Raw genomic sequence first — 23377 nt, 5'->3', positions numbered from 1 at the left:
GAGAATGCTGGCTACTTTGACTAGCCAAGCTGCTCCTGGAGGTAAAAGGTGTCTCGTTCAAAAGCTTCTCAGTGAGGGATCCTCCCAGGATTCAGTGGGGGTTCCTATTGCTTAGAGCTTGAAGGAGGACACCTGATTACAAGCACTGAAGGGCCTCTGTCGTGGTGTGAAGGGAAACCTGCTGCAGAGGAGGGAGGCCCTTAGTGATGGTGCCTTGTCAATGCAGTCAGGTCTTTATTCTGAGATCGAATCGCTGGCATTCTAGCCAGAGAATTAGCTAGGTCATTTGCATAGGGAGTGGTCACTCTTGTACTCTTGCTGATTTATCTGAAGAGAGGTGTGATTTGCATTCAGAACTTCTTCAGCAACAGTGGGATTTGAATAAGGCCATAGGCTTCAGTGGGTGCATGTGTGTGTGTGTGTGTGTGTGTGTGTGTGTGTGTATATGTGTGTGTGTGTGTATTTGTGTGTGTGATTTTAAGGACTTTGTACAGAAGGCGAGATCAAAGCATGATCCCCAGTGATGCTTAGTGAAGATATGTTGAGTGAGGGAATAAAGACTGATCTGTGCTTAAGACAACAGAGAAATGGGTCTGCAGAAAGGGTCTATGCCCTGCCCAGAGGATACGTTGTTTGTGGTCAATCTTTATCTGACATCTAGAGATGAAGTCTCTAGCTTTGAATGAAGTCAGAAGCTTTGCCAAATGTTTTATGCCTTAGAAATTTGTTTTATCTTCATTTTATAAATTTATACTTTCATGTGATATGAATCTTATTTCTTCAGGAAAAGTAATTTTATTAAAAAAATTTTTTATATGTATATTTTTAGTTGTTGATGGACCGTTATTTTATTTATTTATATGTAGAGATGAGACTTGAACCCAGTGCCTCACACATGCTAGGCAGGTGCTCTGCAAGTGAGCCACAACCCCAGTCCAGGAAAAGTAATTTTAGAGGACATTTTTTTTCTTTCTCCCTTATCAACACCCCAAAGACTTACAGAACAGAAATACTTTAGATTTAGCAGATCTTTCAAACCAGATGCTGCTTTTCTGTTCAATTCCAAAATATGCATATTCCTTTACTGCAGCTGGGTAGCACATGATAAGAAAAAGAAAGGACTACTGGCAGCCCTTTCATTCATCCAAGAAATGAAAATGACTCAATATTAAGCTATGGGATACCCATAAGGAAGTATCTGAGAGACAGGCTAAGTTGATGGCTTCTTCGTCAGGCAGCTTTGTGTTTGGATATAGAGACTAATAATGAACTTGAGTGTCTCATAGACCAGTTCTCCCCCAATTTTAATGTGCACACAAATCACCAGTGAGGGGGTTCTTATTAAAATGCAGAGTTTGACTCAGTAGGTCTAGACTGGGCCTGAGATTGTATGGTCCTAAGTGGCTCCAGGGTGATGCCGATGCTCCTGGGTTCAGAACCACAAGAGTAGCAAGAGGCCGGACAACTTCCCATTCTACAAGCAACCTATGAAAGGCCGTTTACTTGAGTTATCGATGGAGACACCTTCAGATGATTCACAAGGGACAGTAGGAAAAAGACTATTTAATGATTTGAAAGTCAGGACATGGCACAAAATAAACTGCAAGGTTAAAGAGTACATGAAATAACATTCCGTTAATTATGAAAAAGGTATGTCGATCAGCCATTACATAAGAAGCAGACTGTAGGAACACCGGCCAGTGAGGTGGCCAGCTGGACTTCCCTTGACTGCAGAGATTACATTGAGTAGAAGATGAACAGTTACAATTGGGAAATACTCTGCTGAGATATGCTTAAACAGTAATTTCTGTTTCCTCAGAGTGAAAGACGACTTAACCAGGTGATGAGAATGTAGAATTCATTAACTTTCTTGCCTGTTTGCTCCTGGAGGAGAAAAGAGTCTGCTTAACAAACAAACAAAAAAATTAAACGATGCTAGGTAGAGGTCATTGTAGAGTGTATTTACAAAGCTGTCCCAGCTCTGTCTCTTTTTTTCCCCTCAAAGAACTGACACACTGAAGACTGCCTTGTGTGGAATCCCAGGGAAGCTAAGCATGCTGAGCAAGGTTACTGACTATGGGAACCTTCTCCTCAAGGTGTCCCAGCCATTACATCCCCTGTAACACTGATCAGATCCTATTCAGCTAAGATAACTGTGTTACTGAGAGACTTGGAGGACGTAGCTAAAAATATAGCAAAATTATTCCAGCTGTCGCATCACAAAGCTTCTGAGCTACCACAGAACTCATAGAACAAAGTAAAACTTCCAGGGTGGGATGCGTTTAAAACACACACAGACCAAAGCAATCCTGATTCTTGACATAATATCCCCTAAGGGGGAAAAATAGATTGTGAGCAGGATTAATCCTGCAGCTTTTACTCTAATTTCCTGTAGTGGAATTTCAAAGCCAAGAACAGTTGGCGAACTTGCACCCACCATTTCACAGATGAACCAAACTCTCTTTGACTCTTTCCTTCCCTGACCCAAAGGGCCACCCAAAGAGCACGGCAGAGCCCCTGATGGCTGAAGCGATGCTGAACACAGAGCTTGGTGCTCTGATTTTCTTTCTGGTCTTTGTTAACCATCGAAGCACCATGAATTATTGCTTTATCATATGCGATTGCATTGTACCCATTAAATATAATCTTTCTTTTAGAAATATCCCTCCATGGATGAATAAATGCTATTCACACAAGTAACTGTCTTTCCAGATACTCCAAAGTCATCCTTTTCAGATTTTTAAGTCATGTTCGAGCTTAGGGAAACTTTCATTTGTTCAATCATATTTCTTGGTTAGGTTTTCCTTAATTGTCCATTCTGTATAAACAGAGATGGCAAGAGGCTGAAGTCCCACCCTGCTGTTCAGGACCCAAAGAGCACTGCCCAGGATTTCACTCATTTGTGGCGAATCATGAGTGGAATCACCTAGCATCATGACCCGAGTAGCCCTGATGATCATGGAGTGCTCTTCACAGTCATGGTCCCTTTGTCCCCCTGCCTCTAGAGACCAGGCAGAAGTTGACCACTCTCCAGGAGAATTCTCAGGTGTGTGTTTTACCTGTGTATGTTTGGGGCTTCCTCTCCATCCTCTGTTACCTTTTTCCAAAAGGCCTAACTTCCTTTCTAAGAAACTCAGTTTCCCTGATCTTTTTTTTCCTTTCTGTTTCTAATGGTCCTGGAAATGACACTATTTGGTGCAGTTTCCTTTTGGATACTGGGCAGCCTACTCAATGACTCTGAGAACAGCTGGTGCCCTCCGGTTCTCTCAGTTGAGAGAGAATGCATGTTTCAAATCCTGGCAAACTAAACAAGGGTGGGTTTTAAAAATGAACACATAACTGGTTAGATAAAAATCTCCAGCATGACGTCAATACGCTTTTAAAGCAAACCCTCAATTTGGAATCCTCTATCTCTTTGGTCTCATGAATGAGCTTGCCTTTATGAATGCAATCTTCGGATGCTTGCTTTGAGTCAAACATAGTTATTCTTTTTGTAAATTTTTTTATTGTTCTTTTTAGTTATACATGACAGTAAATGTATTTATTCTTGAAGATGCTCTACTTTGCAAGGATACAGCTCAAAGCAAACCGAAACAATGACCTTTTTATTGGATTCAAATTTTGGATTGAGCTTTGTTTTCTCCTAAAATTGTGAGTATAATTGTGATTGCTCTTTTGCTGCCATTCTAATACTATTTCCATATTGGTGGTCGCACCCACTTCTCTGATGGATCACACATCTTCCCAAAGTTACTTTGCATATCATAATCAGACATATTGCCATCAAAGTCTCAGTACTAAAGCCTTCTTGCCATGTACATATGACTTACTTTTTGACTTCCCAACTTGGAGCTTCCTAGTTTAATGTTGCTGTAGTTACGTTGCTGTATACCCTGGATTCCAGGCATTGTTGAGCATAGATTGAATTCTTATGTCTAGTTTTTCAGTAGTTTGATGGATTATCTTATTTAAAGTGACTTAACTACAAGAAGTTGTGGGTTCAAAATGTGTCTGGATAGTAACCTTAAAAATTTCATCTTCTATTATTTTCTTTGCTTGCTTGGACAAAGTACTGTCAAATGCATTTTGTAGGGTATAAAATCTATCACACGGGATACTACCTTTCAGATGTCTTTATAAAATTTGTAATTATTATTAATAATATGATATTTATGTGGTCAAAAAATGTGTCAGGGTCTGCAGGATAAATGATGTAACTCCAAAGATATACCTACGAAACTCCAACTTAATATCCATGTTAATGAATCAATTGGACTGTGGACTTAAGGGCACTGAATGGGAAGAAGACCAAGATCTGTTTCAGCTCTGCCATGACACACCTCTCTTAAGCCATTTCAGTAGAGTCTCTCATATGTGCAAGGAAGGACTGGACTAGAGTTTCTGAGACCTTTTCTAGCTCTGCAAAGTTAAGACTCCACCCTCACATAGAGATCCACTGCCGGTTCTTGACTTTGGGAGATAGTGTGAACCATTAAAGGATCCTTCTTCAGATTTCTATGTCTTTTTATATTTTTGGTTTCAGAGCATTTCATTCAATCTTACAGAAGAAACCGCTTTTTAGTGAAATGAACTAGGTTTTGACATCAAAGAGGGAATGAATGGTTAATTTGGTGGGCTGCTAATTCACTTGAGTTGCTTTGTTCTATTTGGTAATTAAATCCTAAGGTCTCTAGGAGTCTATGTTTCATTCAGACATCAACGGTCTCTGTCCAGGTTCTGGCTCTATGCAAGCGTGATCTTCCCATTACCAAGGATTTTATCCCAGTGGCCCATTAGGGAGGTGATGACCTGGGAAGCTATGTGCCTGTTCAGTGCACACATCTGGAAAATTCTCTTTGGTGGAGCCAACGTACTGCCTTTAATTTTTCATCCACATCAATGAGAAGGAGTGGCCTTTTAGCAAGATGTAACCATACAATAATGTAACAAAACTGGCTAACAACACTTCCTTTATTACAGGGCTAAATGCTCATTATTGTTTGTAAAGGATGAACCCATAACCTCTGCAGTTATAGTTCATACATGGTTGATCTCCGTTTACAAAGGCTGAAAGTTCTTGTGCTCTCTAAATGTCAAGCTTTGACTTACAAAGCTCCTGTTTCCTTTTAGGTGGTGTGTGTGTGTATGTGTGTGTGTGTGTGTGTGTGTGTGTGTGTAGTATTTAAGAAAATGCTAGCAATTAGATGGGAGAGAAGAAGAATAGTACTTGAAATGTGGAAGAAATGAAAACACATTTCAGAAATTTAAACTAACCAACCAATTAACCAATAAAACCAAAAGACTGAAGAGGTATCATGCAAGATCTTAAGAGAAAAGACCCATCATAAAATTCTTTTCTATGTGGTTCTTCTAGGAGCCGAAGGGACAGAAACATGGGCTTTTTTCAACCCAGGGAGCTTGAATCTGGAAAAAATTGGTATGATTTTATACTGTAAAAACAGGCTTTGCTTATGCAATAATATAAAAACAATTAAGTGACTACCTGGGTGATTTCAGGGTATGTGTAAGCAAATAAGACTAATTAGAAGTCATCATAGTCTCTAATTAGAAGAGAGGAAGTAGCTTGCTCTGTGCCACAGGAATTTCTGGATGTTTGAATTGTCATACAGAAAGGGCACACCATTCCCTATTGGGAGATTTCCTTTCTCCTAGGCCAAAGTCCTTGTCGTACATCATTTTGAAAATGGATCCAGAACTTGGTATCCACAAATTTGGTTCCTCAACCGACTTTCAGAACAAGGAATATGGAGAGAGAGGCAGTAATTTAATACCTGCTGTAATTGGAAAATGTCACTTAAATGAAACTGGAGTGTCCATGGGGCAAGCTAGAAGCACCTTCAGTTGAAGCAAGTAGAAAAATCAAGGCACTTTGCTTGAGCTGGGGGATTTGGAAACACTCTTTCACCGACAATGTGCAGCTCTTTCTTGTAGGTCAGGTTATGACTGGGAAGAACAAAAAGAATGGGGCACAGGAGAACGTGTAGAATCAAGGAGGAAAAGGACATGCACAGGGGAGACAGGAAGTAGGAAAGTCTGTTCTGCTTAATATTTTAAAGGATGGGTTCTGCCATCTTCTTCCTCCACTCAGTTCATTTTTAGTTTGCCCTGGCAATATTAGGTGGAAAAAAAGCAGGTCACTTAACAATTTAAGCCCTTGTAGAGTGAATTTTTGGCCAAAATGGGGACCTGCAATAATTCAGATGATGTTTTCTTTCAAAAGTTATTGCTCTGTAAATTTCCAAAAGTTTTAAAGTTTCTCATGTCTTCGTATAATCAGGCATTCAGAGGTACATGTTGGTTTCAATAACTTTGGTGGAAACATGCTGAAAACAGAAATGAACATAAACCATCTTGTCTGTAGGCTACTTTGGTATGGATTTGAAAAGGCCTGAGTAAATTGAGGAAATAAGGAAATGTCTTGAAAGAATGCAAATGAACATAACACACACGCGTAAACCAGCAGATTCAGAAGAACACGTTGGAATCATATTCCCAAGTTTTGTGAAAGATGTAAGGCCACCGATACAGGAATTGAGCTCCTCCTCTCCTGTCAGCTTTGTGCGTGTGGGCGAGGCAGGTGTGAAGTGCAAGGCGGCCCTTGACTCTTCCCCACGGGTTGGGCAGTGCAGCTGTTTGAGATCCCGGCTCCGCGTTCTCCTCGTGCAGCGTGGGTGCTTCTGGCCGGCAGGGGACGTGGCAGTTGGCTGAGGCTGTGCTGGGGAGCTCACAGGGTGGAGCGGCCTTTGTGCGAGGGAATTCATTTCTGGTCCTGCCCTCCTTTTTGGCTGCAGCCGGGTGGCAGAGATTGGCTGCCGGTGCACCCTTGGGTGGGGCGGAGGCGAGGCTCCAGCAGCCTCAGATGATTGAGCAGCAGCCGTGACACTCAGAGCAACGGCTCTTCTTTTTCTTGGGGTGGAAAATGGTGAGGATTGCTTCGTCAAAAACCGCTTTGAGACCCTTCTGAGTCAGGGCCGAACACTCCAAGTAGCACTGTGCTCCGATCTTAAATACAAAAGAGAGACAGGCCTGAGCAGGAGGAAAAGAAGAGCAAAGAGCCGCAGGTCACCCCTCTGCCCCGCCAGGTCTTCTGCCTGCCGGTCCCACGGACAGATTCTAGATTACGTTTTCTCTTCTGCATTTCAATTTGCATCTGCCGTCCTAATTTTTTTTTTCTATTTTTTTTTTTTTCTTATAGTCTTGCATTAGCAATAAGTGGTTGTGGATCATTTTTGGTCAACAATAACTCAGAAAGTGATCTACAAACATTTTTCCTCACAGGAAAATATAATCGAGAGGATTGGAAACTGTGATATGATTTGAATATGTGTTGTGAACAACAGGACTGCATGCTATTGTTTTTAACATCCTCTCGTTGGTATGGCAGTGGGGAAATCAAGTTCAAGTGAAAGGCATCTCCTGGATGAAGTAATGCAGAGTCAACCTGGAGGACAGAGTGCCCAGCTAGGGCGTGGGTGATAGAATTTCTGGGTCATTCTTAATGAAAATACTTCTGATAAGCTGTCTCTCAAGAAGGAGATGTCTGATTGGTATTATCATTTGCTTTCAACATACTTTAAACACATTTTAAGAAATTAAAAAGATATATAAATACTTTTAAAAAATCAAAAATACATTTACTGACAGACAACTTCCTTCTCAGGGTACAGTCTGTATTTTTAAATGGTACAATTTGTACTTGCTTGGGGCTTTACTTCAAAACTTTTTTTTTGGTGGGGCTACTGGGAATTGAATTCAGGGGCACTTGACCACTGAGCCACGTCCCCAGCCCTATTTTGTATTTTATTTAGAGACAGGGTCTCACTGAGTTGCTTAGCACCTTGCTTTTGCTGAGGTTGGCTTTGAACTCAGTGATCCTCCTGCCTCAACCTCCCCAGCTGCTGGGATTACAGGCGTGCACCACCACACCCAGCTTTACTTCAAAACTTTTTAATGATGTCATTTGGTAATCACAAAATTTCTATGAGAAACACAGACATTCAGGCCAGAACTATAGGTTCTCATTAAGAAAATCAGAGGCCATTAAGACCAGTCAGCCTCAATGTAGGAGACCTGAGGTAGAAATTGCTTGCAAGCTCAGTATTGAGCCAACAACATGATGTGGACCTCTTAAGATTAAGGACATCTGGAGAAATACTTGGGTTATTTTTTGCTTCACATTATGCAAACACCTTTGAAAAATTAAAGTAGATTCAGAAGAGGTTGACTGGATGGTGAGCTCTTGGAAACTATAGCTGATAAATGGCTAAATGGGGCAGCAAAATCATAGGTCTATGAGGGCCAATACATACATATATGAGGAAAGCAGCGTAGGTGCGAGGCAATAGGGAGAAGTGGGGACTGTGGTGGACTGACTGTAAAGTTCATGCCCCCTCCAGGGTGGGCAGTCTTACAGAGATGGTTGTCTATTTTTGTATTTTTCAAGAGGAGTTGAAAATTTGGAATTTTTAATTTAATTTTATTTTGGTGCTAGGGATCAATCCCAGAGCCTCATGCATGCAAGGCCAGCACTTTACCACTGATCCATGTCTAGCCCCTAAATTTTTATTTAATATTTACTGATTTTTAAAACCTTCTCTGTGCCATGCAGACCCTGATGTGAGATGCGTAACTAGCTAGTTTGCAGTGTGTGGACTAAAGAAAAATGGGGGTTTAGCTTAGACAAGAGTGGGAATAGCCCCTGGAAGGTAAAATGAATTGCTTAGGGGATTCAACTAGAAAGTGAAAGAATTAGACCTAAAATCTGGATCTCTTGATGTGTGTTCTTTTCCTTGTTCCATGACGGTAACTGTGACGCTTATTGCTCTACTCTGGAAGAAGCTGTTCAAGTTGACAGTTAGTGAATGAGGCTGCTCGCTTATTTGAAAGGCCACAGCTATGAAGACTAAGAATGAAATAATGTTATTTTGATTGCGTTCAGAGACTATTTCCTAATATGTCCAATAGATATTGTGTACTTAAAAAAAAACAGTCATTTCATGAACCAAAAGAAAATACCAAAAGCATGATATTGAAACCATCAATGGAAAGCCTATTTTATGGCTTTTGATGGCCTTTACATTAGGAAAGAACTTTTTAAGAAAATAAATGAAAACAGTAGGTTACAAAAGGGGAATAAAGAGCAAAGAAAAATTTCCTAATAATGTCATGAAATGTCAACTTTTTTGGGGAGGGATTGTGGCCATGCTTGATATGTTAATTGGTTAAGATGGAAATTCAACCAAGGTGCCAACTGAATCACTGCTTGTGATGTGATGGCTCATGTCAACCAAGGTGCCAACTGACTAACTGCTTGTGATGTGATGGCTCGTGTCAGTCATGCTGAAAAAATACCTAGAAAGTGCCATGGGAACATTCTATCTGGGGAACCTCCCCACAAATGACCACAAGCCTCAGACTGATTCTGGAAATTCCAAGGAGAGCTGGGCTGAGCTATGTTTAGGCCGGGGGTCCTGCAAGATGGGTGGGGCACTCTGTCCCCATCCGCATAGTGCTGTGGATGGCTTGTCAGAGTTTGCCTTTGATGATGCAGGAGGAGCCCAAACTTGTCTCTCCCAATTCCAACATTACTGAAGATATGAAAGAGTAGATAAAGGCCTTGTTGTGTAACAAGGTTAACATAACATCATACTGAACTGATAGTTCCAGGAAAAGTAGCCAAGAGATTTTGGGTGTGATTTGGGAAGTATGTGTGAGAAACAGAACTCGGTTATGAGGTAAGTACTGTTATCATGTTTCAAGGGCTCTGAGGGTCAGAGAGAAGAATTCATCCTGGTTCAGGGAACAGGCAGAGCCCGTTAGAGGGACTGTGGGGGAAAAATAAAATCATTGATGTCCTCAAAGGTGTGAAATGGAAAACTGTCTCAGGGAAATATAGTTTTTCTTATAGCAGTGATTTCATCTGCTTCTTGGTGCAAAATGACTTACTCCGTCAAATATGTAGAATCCATCTGTAAGTGCTCAGGATTTTGTTTAGATCCACATGTTAACAATCTGGAGCCTGCTTTAGCAAACTGACATGTTTTCAAGGAAAAAATGGAGATTGAGGATTTCGACAGAGAGAACCCTTTTCTGATAATTTTATAATGGCTAAAGCTTATTGTTTCAAAAGCTAGGAAACAAAGATACAGGAGTCTGACGAGAAGGAATTAAAACAAACAACAACAACAAGCCCAGGGATTGATGACCAGTCAAGTGAAAACTATTCATTCTGCTGGATCGTCCTGGTGGCTGTGGGGAATGTGGTAGGGGCTGTGGGGAATGAGATTGAAAGTAACTGGAAGAAATAAAAGCAGAGAGGCCTTCCCAGCTGTCTGAAGGGAAGCACTGATTCAACAACTGTAGCCTGCTGACCTAGAGCTTGGAGAACATGAGGGCATTTCACCACCACATGGACTTTACAAGGCGAGTCTATCACCACCCTCATTGTACAACCTGAGAACTGATGTCCAGAGAGGTGAAGTACCAGCTTATGTTCATACAACTAAGAAAGGACAGGGATTAATATTTGTCTGTCTCCTGAACCAATGGGAAAGTGTTGTGAACTTAGTAAGGGTGATAGGAAAAGGGACTGAAAAGTAGGGCGTTTCTCATAAAGGAAGAGAAGAGGTACACAGAGAGGGAAACTGGCCAAAGGAAGGAACAAGAACAGAATCCCTTGTGAAGAAATGTCATCTCGATCCATCAGTATCATAACCAGATTGATGAAAGAGGAAAAGCATTTCTGGGTTGGATGAATTTGATGCTGATTGCTTCAAGAGTATAAAGCAGAGATTGCCAGCTCGAGAATAGATAATTCTCTGGCATGGTGACGGACGCCTGTAATTCCAGTGTGACTCAGGAGGCTGAGGCAAGAGGATCGCAAGTTTGAGGCTAGCTTCAGCAACTTAGTGAGGTCCTAAGCAACTTAGTGGGACCCTATCTCAAAACAAAAAAATAAAAATAAAAAGGGCTGGGAATGTGGCTCAGTGGTAAAGTGCTTCTGGAATACGTCCTCAGTACCAAAAAAGAAAAAAAAAAGTAGATAAAGTAAGTGCAGTTTATGTCCACACAACTAAGACAGGGCAGAGATTAGCATTTGTCTGTTTTCTGAGCCAGAGTCTTGACCACTCATCTCTGGGGATTGTGGTAAATTGAAGGGTACATACTTGTCTGTTTAAAAGTTTCAGTTGATGAGGAAACACTGGCCCTAGTGTTGCCAGGCCTTCGGGATTTTTTTTTTTTTTTTTTTTTTTTTTTAGAAGCCAGAACAACGTATATTTGTGCAAAGTTTCCACAGTGTTAATTTTTGGCCACTGTATTGCATTAAAAATACCTGTGGGGCTGATCAAGAGATTTGTGGGTGAAATTTGGCCCATTGGTTGCTACTTTACTCTCTTCTGCTTTAAAGGATGCCTTTGAAGGTCCTGGTCTGGAATTTTGTCTCCTGTCCCCTAACTTTGTCTACTGCAGAAACTCATCCTCATCCTTCATGAAACCTGACTGAGATGTCAACCACTTCTAGAAAACTCTGACTCCTCCTTCCCTGAATGTCAGTCACCCCCTGCTCTCTGCTGCTTTAGAATTTGCACTCATGGTTTGCTCGCTCATTCAGCCTGTGTGTGTTTGCCTGCCTGTCTCCTCCTCTTCCAGCCTATGGGCCTCTGTAACCCGGATGCCAGTGGTACCTTCAAAGACCTAACACTGATTATAGCATTTGTTTTTCTGCTTTAAATTCCACCTGTGCATATCAAAAAGGCAACAGGGAATAGGTGTGAAGTTAGAGTGACAATAAGAACAAAAGTTACCAGGGGAAGAAGATGTCAGGAGAGGGCGAAAAGAGGCCAAAGAGCAAAAAGAAAAATAGGAACGTGTGGTATCAAGAAATATGGGAGACTGAGGCAGGAGGATCATGAGTTCAAAGCCAGCCTCAGCAAAAGCGAGGTGCTAAGCAACTCAGTGAGACCCTGTCTCTAAATAAAATACAAAAAGGGCTGGGGATGTGGCTCAGTGGTTGAGTGCCCCCGAGTTCAATCCACTGTTACCTCCCCTCCCGTGACCCACCCCCACATTCCCCCCCCCAAAAAAAGAAATACCTCAGGGAGTCTGGATTTAGAAAATCATGCTTAGGTTGTATGGGATGGAATTGAGATAGAGAACACACAGAGTACCATAATCTTAGAACTAATGTGTAACATGCAACATAACACCTTGCACATAGTAGGTGTTTAATCAATTATTCTGGAAAAAAATCTGGTAGTTTTATGGACACTTATGAATGTGTCAGCTGAGGATTAAGAAACACAATAATTGAAGGACGAGGAAGGATAGAACAAATTAAAGGGTAGCAAGGAATGTTTATGATAAATTGATGCAAAATATTTATGTGACTGTGGTTGGCTTTGGAGGTTGAAGAATGGTAAATATGGATGTTACGAGAATATCCTTTGTTATGGTTTGGATGTGAGGTGTTCCCCAAAAACTCATGTGTGAGACAGTGCAAGAAGGTTCAGAGGAGAAATGATTGGGTTTGTGAGAGTCTTAACCTAATCAGTGAATTGATCCTGCATGGGATTAACTGAGTGGTAACTGGAGGCAGGTGGGGTGTGGCTGGAGGGAGTGGTTCATTGGGGGCGTGGCTATGGGTATATATATATATATATATATATATATATATATATATATATATATATTTGTATCTGGGGAGTGGAGACTCTCTCTGCTTCCTGATGATGCGGAGCTGCTTCCCTCTGCCACACTCTTCCACCATGATGTTCAGCCTCACCTGGAGCCCTGAGGCAAGACCTCTGAAACTGTGAGCCCTCAAATAAACTTTTCCTTCTTTAAAATTGTCCTGGTCAGATCTTTTAGTCGCAGCAGCAAAAAAGCTGACTAAAACATCCTTTAAAAATAAAATGCCCTTTGAGAACAAAAAAAGAGATGAAAAATACTGAACGAAAGGACTCAGGTATGAGAACTCTGAATTCACAAAGCACTTTAAGTACTGAGGAGAGTATGCACAGTCAAATATGGGTCTTCCCCACACGAAAACAGAACCCCTCACTAAGGGCTTCTGTTCAGATGTAGGAAGGAGGCACCGTGGTTAAAGCACTGCTTTGCATCCTAGCTGTGCGCCTCACTTCTCTGGGCCTCAGTTTCCTCTAGGCAAGTGGAGATAATAACAGACAACTCCTGGGGGGTGGCCGTGAGGATTAATTAAGATGAAGCATGCGAAGGGCTTGGCACGCAGCCCAGTGCATTATAAACACTGCATAAATGCCGGCTGTTATCATAAACTACTTGACAAAAATCAAAGAGGAGAGAAACTTAGAGCATCTCTATAATTACATGAATTGTGATGAAACAAGTTAAAACCTCGCTTGGTTTTTCTCCTAAATTGGGTTTTGTAAGCTAAACATGATTCTCTCTGTATCTGAGAGCAGTTGCTAGGAGAAACTGGCAGAAGGCAATACAGTGGTGAACTCAGCCATTGTTCCTAAAATAAGTCTGAAATGAGATGGGAGGTTTTGGAGTGGCTTCTTTTCAGAGGGAAGAAACAACTCCACAAGTGAGAAGTGGGGCTAGGAAGCTGACAGGCTGAAGGTGGAAGACAGACTTAGAGGCAGGGAGCCAGGAGACCAAGCTCCTTCAGGGAGCTGGTGCTGAGCCACCCGGGACCTCCTGCTACCAGTCACAGTTTTTTATGGAGCCATGTATTCATATGTGTTAATGAGAACATTTGAAGCAGAACGTTGGGAGAGAAGGTAGAAGAACCTATAGATACATACTTATTTTCCCAGAGGAAAAGTAAATGGTTGGATGCAGAGCACCATCCATGGCCTGCAAATAAAACCACGCTTGGTTGAGCCATCAGACATGGGAATCTGGCTCTCAGGAACTGACAGTCATGAAATATTGTTCCAGATTGCCTGGAGTATGTGGTTTCTGAGCAGATTGGTTCACCGCCGGAATCTGCAGGCCCTAGATGTGCCAATAACCTGCTAAAGCAAAATGGCTTGCTTAATTTTGCCCCATCCTGTTTCTCACTGAAGAAGTTCCTCCAGGTCCCCCTTTGGCCTGTATCACTACAAATAAAGAGAGCGTGGGCTCCTCCATTTTGTTACAGTCAGTCCTTTTAGCATGGCTCAGCCCGTCACGCCCCCTGATTCAAAAGATAATTGTCTCCTGTGCTTTTTCTATTAAATAAATTTCTTAGCGATTAATTTACACCAGCCCATCTCTCCAACAGGAACCCTTTCCCTTGCCCACTGGGGATATGCAGCAAGAGTTGGAGAACAGTTTACACAGGGTCAGGGGTACAGGTAGAGATGTCCACAGAGCTGGATTAGGTTCTCTGGTTTCATTAGGATTAATGGCTTGAATCAAACATGCTTGTCTCCCCAAGACTGTCTTTCCTCACCTGTAAGGCGAGAGGAACACTATCCACTAACGAGGGTTATACTGAGTATGCAGTGAGGTAGAGTTTGTAAAATGTTCAGCATTCTAAAAATTGAGTGACTGATCCTGGTGACATTGATGTGACTGGGCAGAAGAGGGAGACTTCAAGTTGGGAGACATTCTCAGGTTTTGCATCATAAAAACAATTTTCTTTAATTCACTTCTAGCTAAGTGTATCACATTTATTTTTGGTGCCTATAAACAAGTTTTAATATGAGAAAAGTGTACATTTTTGTCAATGCACAACTCAGTTATTAAGATTCTCCACTAAGAGGGCAGTCAGCTGCTGAGGGCCATGCGTTTAACAGCGTTAGTTACTTAAAAAGTAAAACAAAAATTTAAAGCCTCCTACTTGTGTTGATGAATTTGAAACTAAATCATTGAGGAAGGGATTCAAATGGTGGAAATGTGGTTTATAAGCTTTCTCTTGCATAAAATACTTCTCTTGTGTCCATTTTACTGACTGCTTTGCATACACTTGGTGAAAATGGAGAGGCAGAGATTTGGTGTTTGGCAAACACTTGTTGAAGCATTTCTCCTAATGAAATCACTATAAATGTTAATCTCTTAAGACTGAGAAAGGGCCTATGAAAATAGTTCAGCTCTGAGTAAGTTGCCATTATCTGTTGAGCAACTGCTTAGATTCCCCACCTAGTTACTTTTTGGCCGTATGTTATTTTTCCATATGCTGTTGTTACACAACCTAGCCTTTCTAAGTGGCTATTCATTATATAATGAGAAATATTGTATAAATATAACTTGAATCTAAGTCTCTTCCAAGAAAAATCACAAATGCTGTAAATAGGGTCATTTAAATGAGTTACACTGCTAATAAGCAGTGAGATTTACAAATAGACGGGACTCCCTTTAATTCATTCTAAATATGACAACTATTTTGTATGGCAACCTCTTTTTAGAGGTTGATAAATCAAAATGGTAACTACTTCAGCTGTTTAAATTCACAAAGTTTCTGTCCTAATGAAAAACAGACAATCCTGGCTGACAAGAACGCTAACCAAATGGCCCCTTCAGTTTTTCTAGAAATGAGGGGAGTATATGAAGCAGAGAGAGGATTCTAAACACACTGCAGCTTAAAGCAAACCCTTAGGGAGCCTGCCCACCCCAAAGCACACACCACACTCTTCTCTAGCAACCACTTAAAGCTGAATCAAAATCCAACAGTACCGCTTTTGCAAGCTTCACCCCGTGCTCATAAGTGAGTGGCTTCTCCTTCATATATAGCAGGCGGGCCAAAGTTTTGGGGTCATCGCGGAGATCGATCTGGCAAAATACACGTGAGACAAAGTCATTCATTTTTTTCAGGACCTGACTGGATGTTTTAAACTCTGCCATCACAGTTTCTTTCCCCTGAACATCTCTGAAGTGGCTGAATTTTCTTTAAGAAAGCACTTGCACGTGCCCATGTTAAGTCTAAAAGGTTAGGTGATTTGCACTTGGCCACACCAGGATGTCCTTACACTTGCTCCTTCAGTGCAGGTGGCCTACTTCAGTGATACTCGCTTCTAGTGATTTTGAAATTTTCTATTTATTTGCAGTTTTCACTGATAGGGTATACAAGAACCAGACACTTTTGTTACCTTTCAGGGATGATTTATCAGATCCCAATTTATATTATTCACTATTTACTATCCTATTCCCTGACTTATTTTTTTCTTTTTTGCTTTTCCATATCAAATATTCACTCTCAAATGGATGAAGATTTGCTACCTATCCAACTCTGCAAGCTCAGGAAGGCAAGTCCCAAGGAGGAGTTTCCAAAGAGTTTGCTTAATGAAGAATCTTTCCAAAAGTAAAACTGCCTTGAAGGGAACATATGTCAGGTTTGATAATTTAATAAAGTGTTTTGATTGCTTTAATTTTGCTGTTTATATGAACCTGAATGTGAGCACACAGGGCTTGTGTCTTAAAGACAAAAACAATGTGCTCATATGTTAGGGTCCCATGGATAAGCCCAGTGCTTAGCTCATTAAGTTGTGGTATTTGATTTTTGTTTTTTGTGTTTGACCTTAATTGCTTAAGTGCCTATCTGTTATAAAGTATGCTTAAGCTTCACTAAAGAGTTTGGGTGTCCAATCATATTTTGGCAGAGGGATCCAGCTCCATCAGTGTGGACAAACATTATCATCTGGAATTTAAGGCAAAAGACTTCATTTAAACAAATGATTGTCTTTCAGGGCAGAAGCATTAATTGTGTGCCCTGATCTGTGGATAAGTGAATCTTTCACTTTGTCTCTGTTCAAATAAACACATATACTTTTTATCTGTCCATGTCTTCATCAGGCGGTTTTTCTTTATGGTTTTTAAACATTTCTCTTTGTGAAGCAGAATGTAAAATGAGAAATAGAAAGAAGCAGCTTATGATGCAGAAAACCATAAAGCCTCCAGCGTCATTACATTCCTGTGACTTTGGAATAGTACTCCAGATTTCGAGAAAGCAAAAAACAAAATCCTTCTAAAAGTACAAAAAGTGAACAATCTTTAATTCATTTGTGCAAACTGACTTACTGCCAGAAATTCAAACTATGCAACTGTATTTGTTTTCAAAACTCTTTAAAGGGTTTTATGGTCCAGGTTTGTTTATCTTGCATGTGGGTTTTTACTTCATTTCTAAGATGTGGAAGACTGAGAGGTTTAAAGACAATAGAGTCATGAATTTCTGTCTTCCTTCTCCAAGAGTGTTACCAAGGAATTCTGTCATAATATGTCCATTTGGATTGCTAGGGTTGTTTTGACACCCACACCTATTTTGTGATTTTAAAACAATTCTGGATTTTAGCTACAAAAATATTAGATGATACTACCCTCATTTTGTTACTCTGATTCAGGGCTGGAGGAGTGCCTATTTAAAAAAGATCACTGTTATGACAAAAAACAATTTTTAAAGGACATATTAAAACTTAGTGGTTCATATTAAACATTTGTGGTCTTTTTTGACCATAAGCCTTTAATCAAGCATAACCTGAAGGACTCCCGATCATAGGAATGACATGTCTGAAACCACCTCCCTCAGTGTTTGGTAGAACACAATGTCAGTGATGTACCTAGAGTCTTCCTTCTTGCAGCCCACCCACTCTGCCATCGCCCCGTCTTAACCTGGGTCCCTATGAGGACGTAAGGCACGTGAGGCATGCAGTCCTTCAGCTCTGGCACCCATTCCTCCTGGACATTGTGGTAAGAGGCAGGATTCACGACGGAGAAGCAGATCAAAAACACATCGGTGTTGGGGTAGGAGAGCGGCCTCAGCTGGTTGTAGTCCTCCTGCGGGGAGAGCAGACAAGAGTACACGCGGCTGTGGAGGTCACACGTGGCTCCCGGGAGTGCTGACTCCTGGATTCCACTCCAGGCACTGTGACCCGCTCCTCCCCGCCCTGGAGTCTGGTGTCTCTGCTGCTAGGAATACAGGGGCCCCTGGGCAGGAGAGCAGCTTTGTGTTGTGGATAGAGATTTGTATCGCCCTTATTTAGATGAATTTAAAAACTGTTTTAGCAGCTTTACTGAGATATAATTTACCTATCATAAAGTTCATCCACTTATTTTTCACTTTTTAATGGTATATGTTTAAGGAGGTTTTGTTATTCTACGGTCAAGCAAATTAGCATATCCATCTCCTCACACAGTTATCTTTTTAATTGATGACAGCACCTAAAATCTACTTTCTTAGCAAATTTCCAGAATATTACACAGATATTATTAACTGTAGTCCTCACAGTGTGTTTACTTCTCTCTAGGTTTATTCATCCTACATCACTGGGACTTTGTACCCTTGACCAGTATCTCCCATTTCCCCCACCCTGATAACAACCCTCTTACTCTCTGCTTCTGTGTATTCAAAAGTTTGCCCATTTAAGGGGTATAATCCAATAAGGATCAGTGCAGTTTCCCTGTTACACTGGACTGGTGGTGTATGGGACATGGGTTTAAATTAGTAGGCGGTTGACCAGAGCAAAGAAATCCCCTCCTTGTGTAACTTTAAAAAAAAAGTTTCCAAATTTAATTTAAGAACAAGATAACCAAAATAAAAAAAGTTGAAATCAGACACCACAGTTTTTGAAGAAATAGGTTGGATGAGGGTTCAGAGCTAAGAATTTCAAATTTATTTTTAAGATTTTCTAAATAGCACAGTGTGGCCAAATAAATAAAATGCCAGATTATTTTTTCTGTGGACTCTTCAGATCAGAATGTTTCTGATTGAAAGTTTCCTGGTTTCACATTTGCGTATCTGTTGTTTTAGTGGAAGATGATAAATGCCTAGTTATTCTTCTAAACATTTGATATTTACTTACATATATAATAAATACGTGTTTAGTTGAAGAACAATTTGATATACTCTTGCAGTACCTTTTCTTTTTTTTTTTTTTTGGAAAAATTACTTTATTTAGCTCATAGTTTTGGAGGCTGAACATCCAAGATTATGCAGTTCTATTGCTTCAGCTTCTGGTGAGGGCCTTGTGACCAATGATATCACAATATCAGGCTCATTTTTTTTTTTTTTTTTTATAACAACTCACTCTCAAGGAAACTAACCATGGTCCTGGGTTCTGCAAGAATCACATTAATCCCTTCTAAGCATGTGCGGTACTTACTTTTAAAAAATTAATAGGTCCTGAGCATATTTTTCATATGGACTTCACTATCTTTGTACTGACTTGAACGTGTTTATAAAAAGGAGTACACATGTGACTGGCTGTTAGCTTAGAAGGCAAAGTGTGGTCATCTCTGGTTGGTGGACATGTACTGATCTATCACTGGGCTACTCAAAGTATCCAGAGGGCTCAGTGTGCATGGTCACCACAGTTACTAAAATTCGGGCAAAGACTTTAGGTACCTAAGTAGAATGCAATGCAAGGATGGAGCAAAATAGAATCTTAAAAACTTAACCAACCAACCAATAGCAACTCTGTGACCGTGGGCTCCTTTACCACATTTCTATTAAAGCAAGTAATTGAAAGTTGGGTACATTGATGAATAAACATTGGTCATACTGGGAAATTAGGCCAATCCTACTGGCTGCCTCTCAGTGACTCATGCCCATGTCTGACTCTGTGTCGCATGTGGTGTAGGGCAGACAGCTGGGACAGTTCATCCTGTGGTACTACCTTCTCCTATTTATACATCTAACCCACAACACCAGACTTTCTCTCCCATGATGTCTCTGCCTTGCTCCTTTCTCCCTTGAGTATTCCTGCTGAAAGCAGCATGCTAAGAAATCTGAGGTTATAATCTACGACTGTGCATGACACTACCTACCGTCTGACACTTTCCATCTGGATTGTCATAAGTGGATCAGAGCTCATGTTAACTACCCCCCACCCCATTTCCCACTTATACTCTTCTAGGGCAAATATTCCATGAATGTAGTGGTAGAAAGGGGGTTTACAGTGACCTCAAATGAACTCAAAGTTTTCCTATGGACCATTTACTACCATGGCTTTAATTGGAGCTTTTGAAACATCTTGCTGTCAGGTAATCACTAGCAGCCACTCGCAATTCTGGGATCAATTAAATCATAATCTCTGGAGAGTGGACCTGGGTGACTGTGAATCCTGCATCAGTTGAATTGAGGTGGGCCTGGGCTTGACTCCAACTGATTTCCATCATCATCTTTACCATCAACGGAGGGCTTGTAGCTAAGGACCAGGCATTGTTTCAAGCAGTTATATGAACCATCTCATTGGGTTTTCACAGTGGCACTGGAAATATGACACCATCAATGGAAGAAAAAATTAAGGTTTAGAGAATCAAGTTCATGTTTCACAATTTCCATAATGGACCAATGCCACAGAGTTGTTGGATATCAGAAGGCGGCAGTTAGCTGCATCTAGATCTGGCTCTTAATTGTGACCACGCTATTGTTACAGCTCAGAATTTAAGTGACAGATTAGGCATTTTCTTAAACTCACTTATCAAGGAATCAGTTATTGAGTTGCCCAGGGATCTAAATGGTAGACTTAGGGTATGTGTGTATTTAAAAATTTTTTTTTTTTAGTTATAGGTGGACACAGTACCTTTATTTTACTTTTATGTGGTGCTTAGGATCGAATCCAGGGCTTCACGTTTGCTAGGGGAGCACTCTACCAGTGAGCTACAAAACCAGCCCCACGTTGTGTATTTTGATGGCTGCATCTGCTCAAAACCACCACACGATGGCAGCAGACACTGTATTTTAAAACCTCAAAGCCCCAGACCAAACCAAAATGCAAGTGAGAGAAATGTCTGAAGGTTAAGTAGGAGCAAATAATTGGACTGAAAGAATCATGTTTATTTGATTCTTTACTCAGCAACTATCAGATTCATCCTGCTTACATTATGCAAAAGTTAGAGACCAGGGTTCGCTGGGCTAAGTGTAGGTGTGAAGGCGAGAGAAGTGTTTCTGATCTGTGGAAACCTTAGTCCTGTTGCGTAATTCCTCGAAAAAAGGTTTGTTGTCACTGAATGTATAGCACTGTCAGGGATTCTATATGAATTATGCAAGGCAAGTAAGAATTGGCATTGAGTTGGGAAAAGAAATGCATGAAAATTTAATTTACGTGAAATGAGGTGAACTTCTGCTTGCCTTTTGTTAGCTAGTCTGATAAGGTACAATCTGACCGAATTAGAAAATACAATGTCAAGGCTGGAGGATGAAACCTTAGAGATGACTTAGTGCAGTGATTTCCAAACCGTGGTCCCTGGACCAGCAGCACCAGCATCACCAGGAGCTGATCAGGAACACAGCTCCTCAGGCCTCGCCCAGCCCTCCTGAAGATGAGGCCGGGGGAGAAGCTGCTTCAAGTTTCAGAAGTACAGGTTACAGCTATCTCTCCCAGCCCCCCCAATTTTATAGTTTCAGAAACCAAGGACTGATGTACTGAGGATTTAAACAGGACTACAGAACCAAAATACTTTCAGAGAAGGCTTCTACCTGGGCTGGCAGGGGCTGGCCCTTGGCTATGGCTATGAAACATGGCAAGGTTATAGGACTGATAAAAGAAAGTGTTCCCTTGGGACTGTGGGCTTGGTGGTGGGAGGTTTTGAACTGATGCTAGCTAAGAGCTTGAATGATTTTTGTGACGCAGCACACTTTGACCCTAGCTTGTATGATCACGTGTTAAGATGACTTCAAGGGGTCTGAGGAGGGGTTGAATGATCCAGCTGTATTGAGGCCCCTTCTCATGTTGAAACTGAGAATAGAAGACAGGTGCTTGTGAGTTTCTTGAAGAGACAATGTTTTAACCTGTAAGAGCCACTTGATGGGACTTTGGAGGGCTTAAGTGGACAAAGGGGTTGGGGATTTGGGGGTTTTCAGTGTTTTCCACCCAACTTCGCCCCATGGGCAAGAGAGTGTCCAGTCTGAAGGTGGATCTGATGCTCTGAGGTGGTGGTGGGGGACTATGGGTGATTATTTAAAAAGTGCAGAGGAAGCCTCAGCAGCAGATTGGACAAACACCTGGCTCCTAAAAATGTTTCAGAACAGCTGCATCAAGATGGTACAGGTGGTGGATTAGTGAGGCCATTAGATCAGCACTTCTCAGACTTCACATACATTTGAATCACCTGGGATACTTGTTAAGGTGCTGATTCTTATTTTAGCAGGTCTGGAGTAAAGCCCAAGGATTTGCATTTCTAACAAGTTTTTGGGTGCCTATGCTGCTGGTCCAGGGACCACACTTTGAGTAGCAAGAAGAGTTGCACTGAGCCCGGCTCCCTGTTCCATACTCACATTAAAGAACTGGGAAAAGAATTCTACGTCCAATTCTTTGTGGTTATAGGGACATTTATCCTGCATTTTTCAGCACCATCTTGTTTTCATATTCTCCCACAGGGGAGGCTTGGTTTAGAAAACATGGGTATGCGGCAAGGGCTGGGTGCATAGGATGGTGCTGAAGCACATAAACTGTGGAGACAAGTTCTCCAGGTTCACGTCCCTACCTTGCCTGTGACTATGATGTGATCTTGGGTAGGTTCTGCCTCCGTTTCCTTATCATTAAATGTAAATGATGATAGTGTTGGCCTCATAGGGTTGTTGTGAGAACGAAATGCGTTAGTATCCGTAGACTACTTGGAATGGTGTCTTGAGCATGGGAAGCACTTTAATGACTGAGTGAAAGAGTCCATCCTCCATCTATGTCAACAACAGCTGCAGTTCTTGGCACTGTTTTCCTCTCCTCACTGGATACCAAGGCTGACACTGAAATTGACTTTTTCTGAACTGAGTAGTAATGAGATCCACATGTTTGTAAACTCTGTGTCTCTCGGTCAACATCCCTCCAGTTTCATTTTTCATAGTTTGTGGAGAAGTAAGATGGGTCCTCGGTTACTTTTACCAATAACCTGTCATGTGGGCTAACTACTCCCTAATCCCCCTAGAAACCGCAGTAAATGCCTGTGAGCAAGGAAGTTTGAGTTGCTTATTGAGGGAAAATCATTTGTTCTGAGGTTTCAGGCAAACTTTCCACAGAGGGTTGAGGCCAGATCCCGTGCTCCAGATGGCTCCACTGGGTCAGCCAATAGCTAAGAGAAAGGCCTGTGTGTGTCCAAGTGGACCTTGGGTTTCCATTAATGAACCCCAGCTGTACTTCCCTCCTGCTGGCTTGTGTGCTTCTTCAGCCCTTGGGGGAAATAGGAGCTTCAGAAACCAGATGCTGGTGGAGCAGTGTGGCCTGCAGTCCTGGGTGAGTGAGGCTCTGGGCTGATGGCTTCCTGTCCCCACCATCACTGGTGGCAGCACCACACGCCGCCCCTACTGTTTCAGGCTGGTGTGCAGAAAACTCTGGGATGGACCCTGCTGGGAAGTTTGGGGCCTGGGTTGGCTGACAGCTGGCTGCCCCTGGCTCCTGATCCCGGGAGATGCTCATTTGTCCCTGGCAATGCTGCTACCTGCCATTTTGCGAATGCTCTTTGA

The 23377-nt window shown here is 41.6% G+C and overlaps 1 protein-coding gene across 1 annotated transcript in view; it reads right to left on the bottom strand.

Annotated features, from left to right (window-relative positions):
• Positions 1–1545: 1545 nt before the first annotated feature.
• Positions 1546–23377, bottom strand: part of Rhoj (ras homolog family member J) — an 85754-nt gene continuing 63922 nt past the window's right edge. Inside the window, exons 3-5 of the mRNA XM_047539555.1 lie at positions 17590–17754; positions 15661–15756; positions 1546–7023 (exon numbers count right to left, since the gene is read on the bottom strand). Of these exons, the coding sequence (XP_047395511.1) occupies positions 6877–7023; positions 15661–15756; positions 17590–17754 (408 nt within the window). The 3' untranslated portion in view covers positions 1546–6876. The remainder of the gene's footprint in view (positions 7024–15660; positions 15757–17589; positions 17755–23377) is intronic.

The sequence above is a fragment of the Sciurus carolinensis genome, chromosome 2, assembly GCF_902686445.1.
Source record: "Sciurus carolinensis chromosome 2, mSciCar1.2, whole genome shotgun sequence".
NCBI lineage: Eukaryota > Metazoa > Chordata > Mammalia > Rodentia > Sciuridae > Sciurus > Sciurus carolinensis.
Note: the sequence above shows the minus strand (reverse complement) of the source record. Positions and strands in the feature narration are given on the sequence as shown.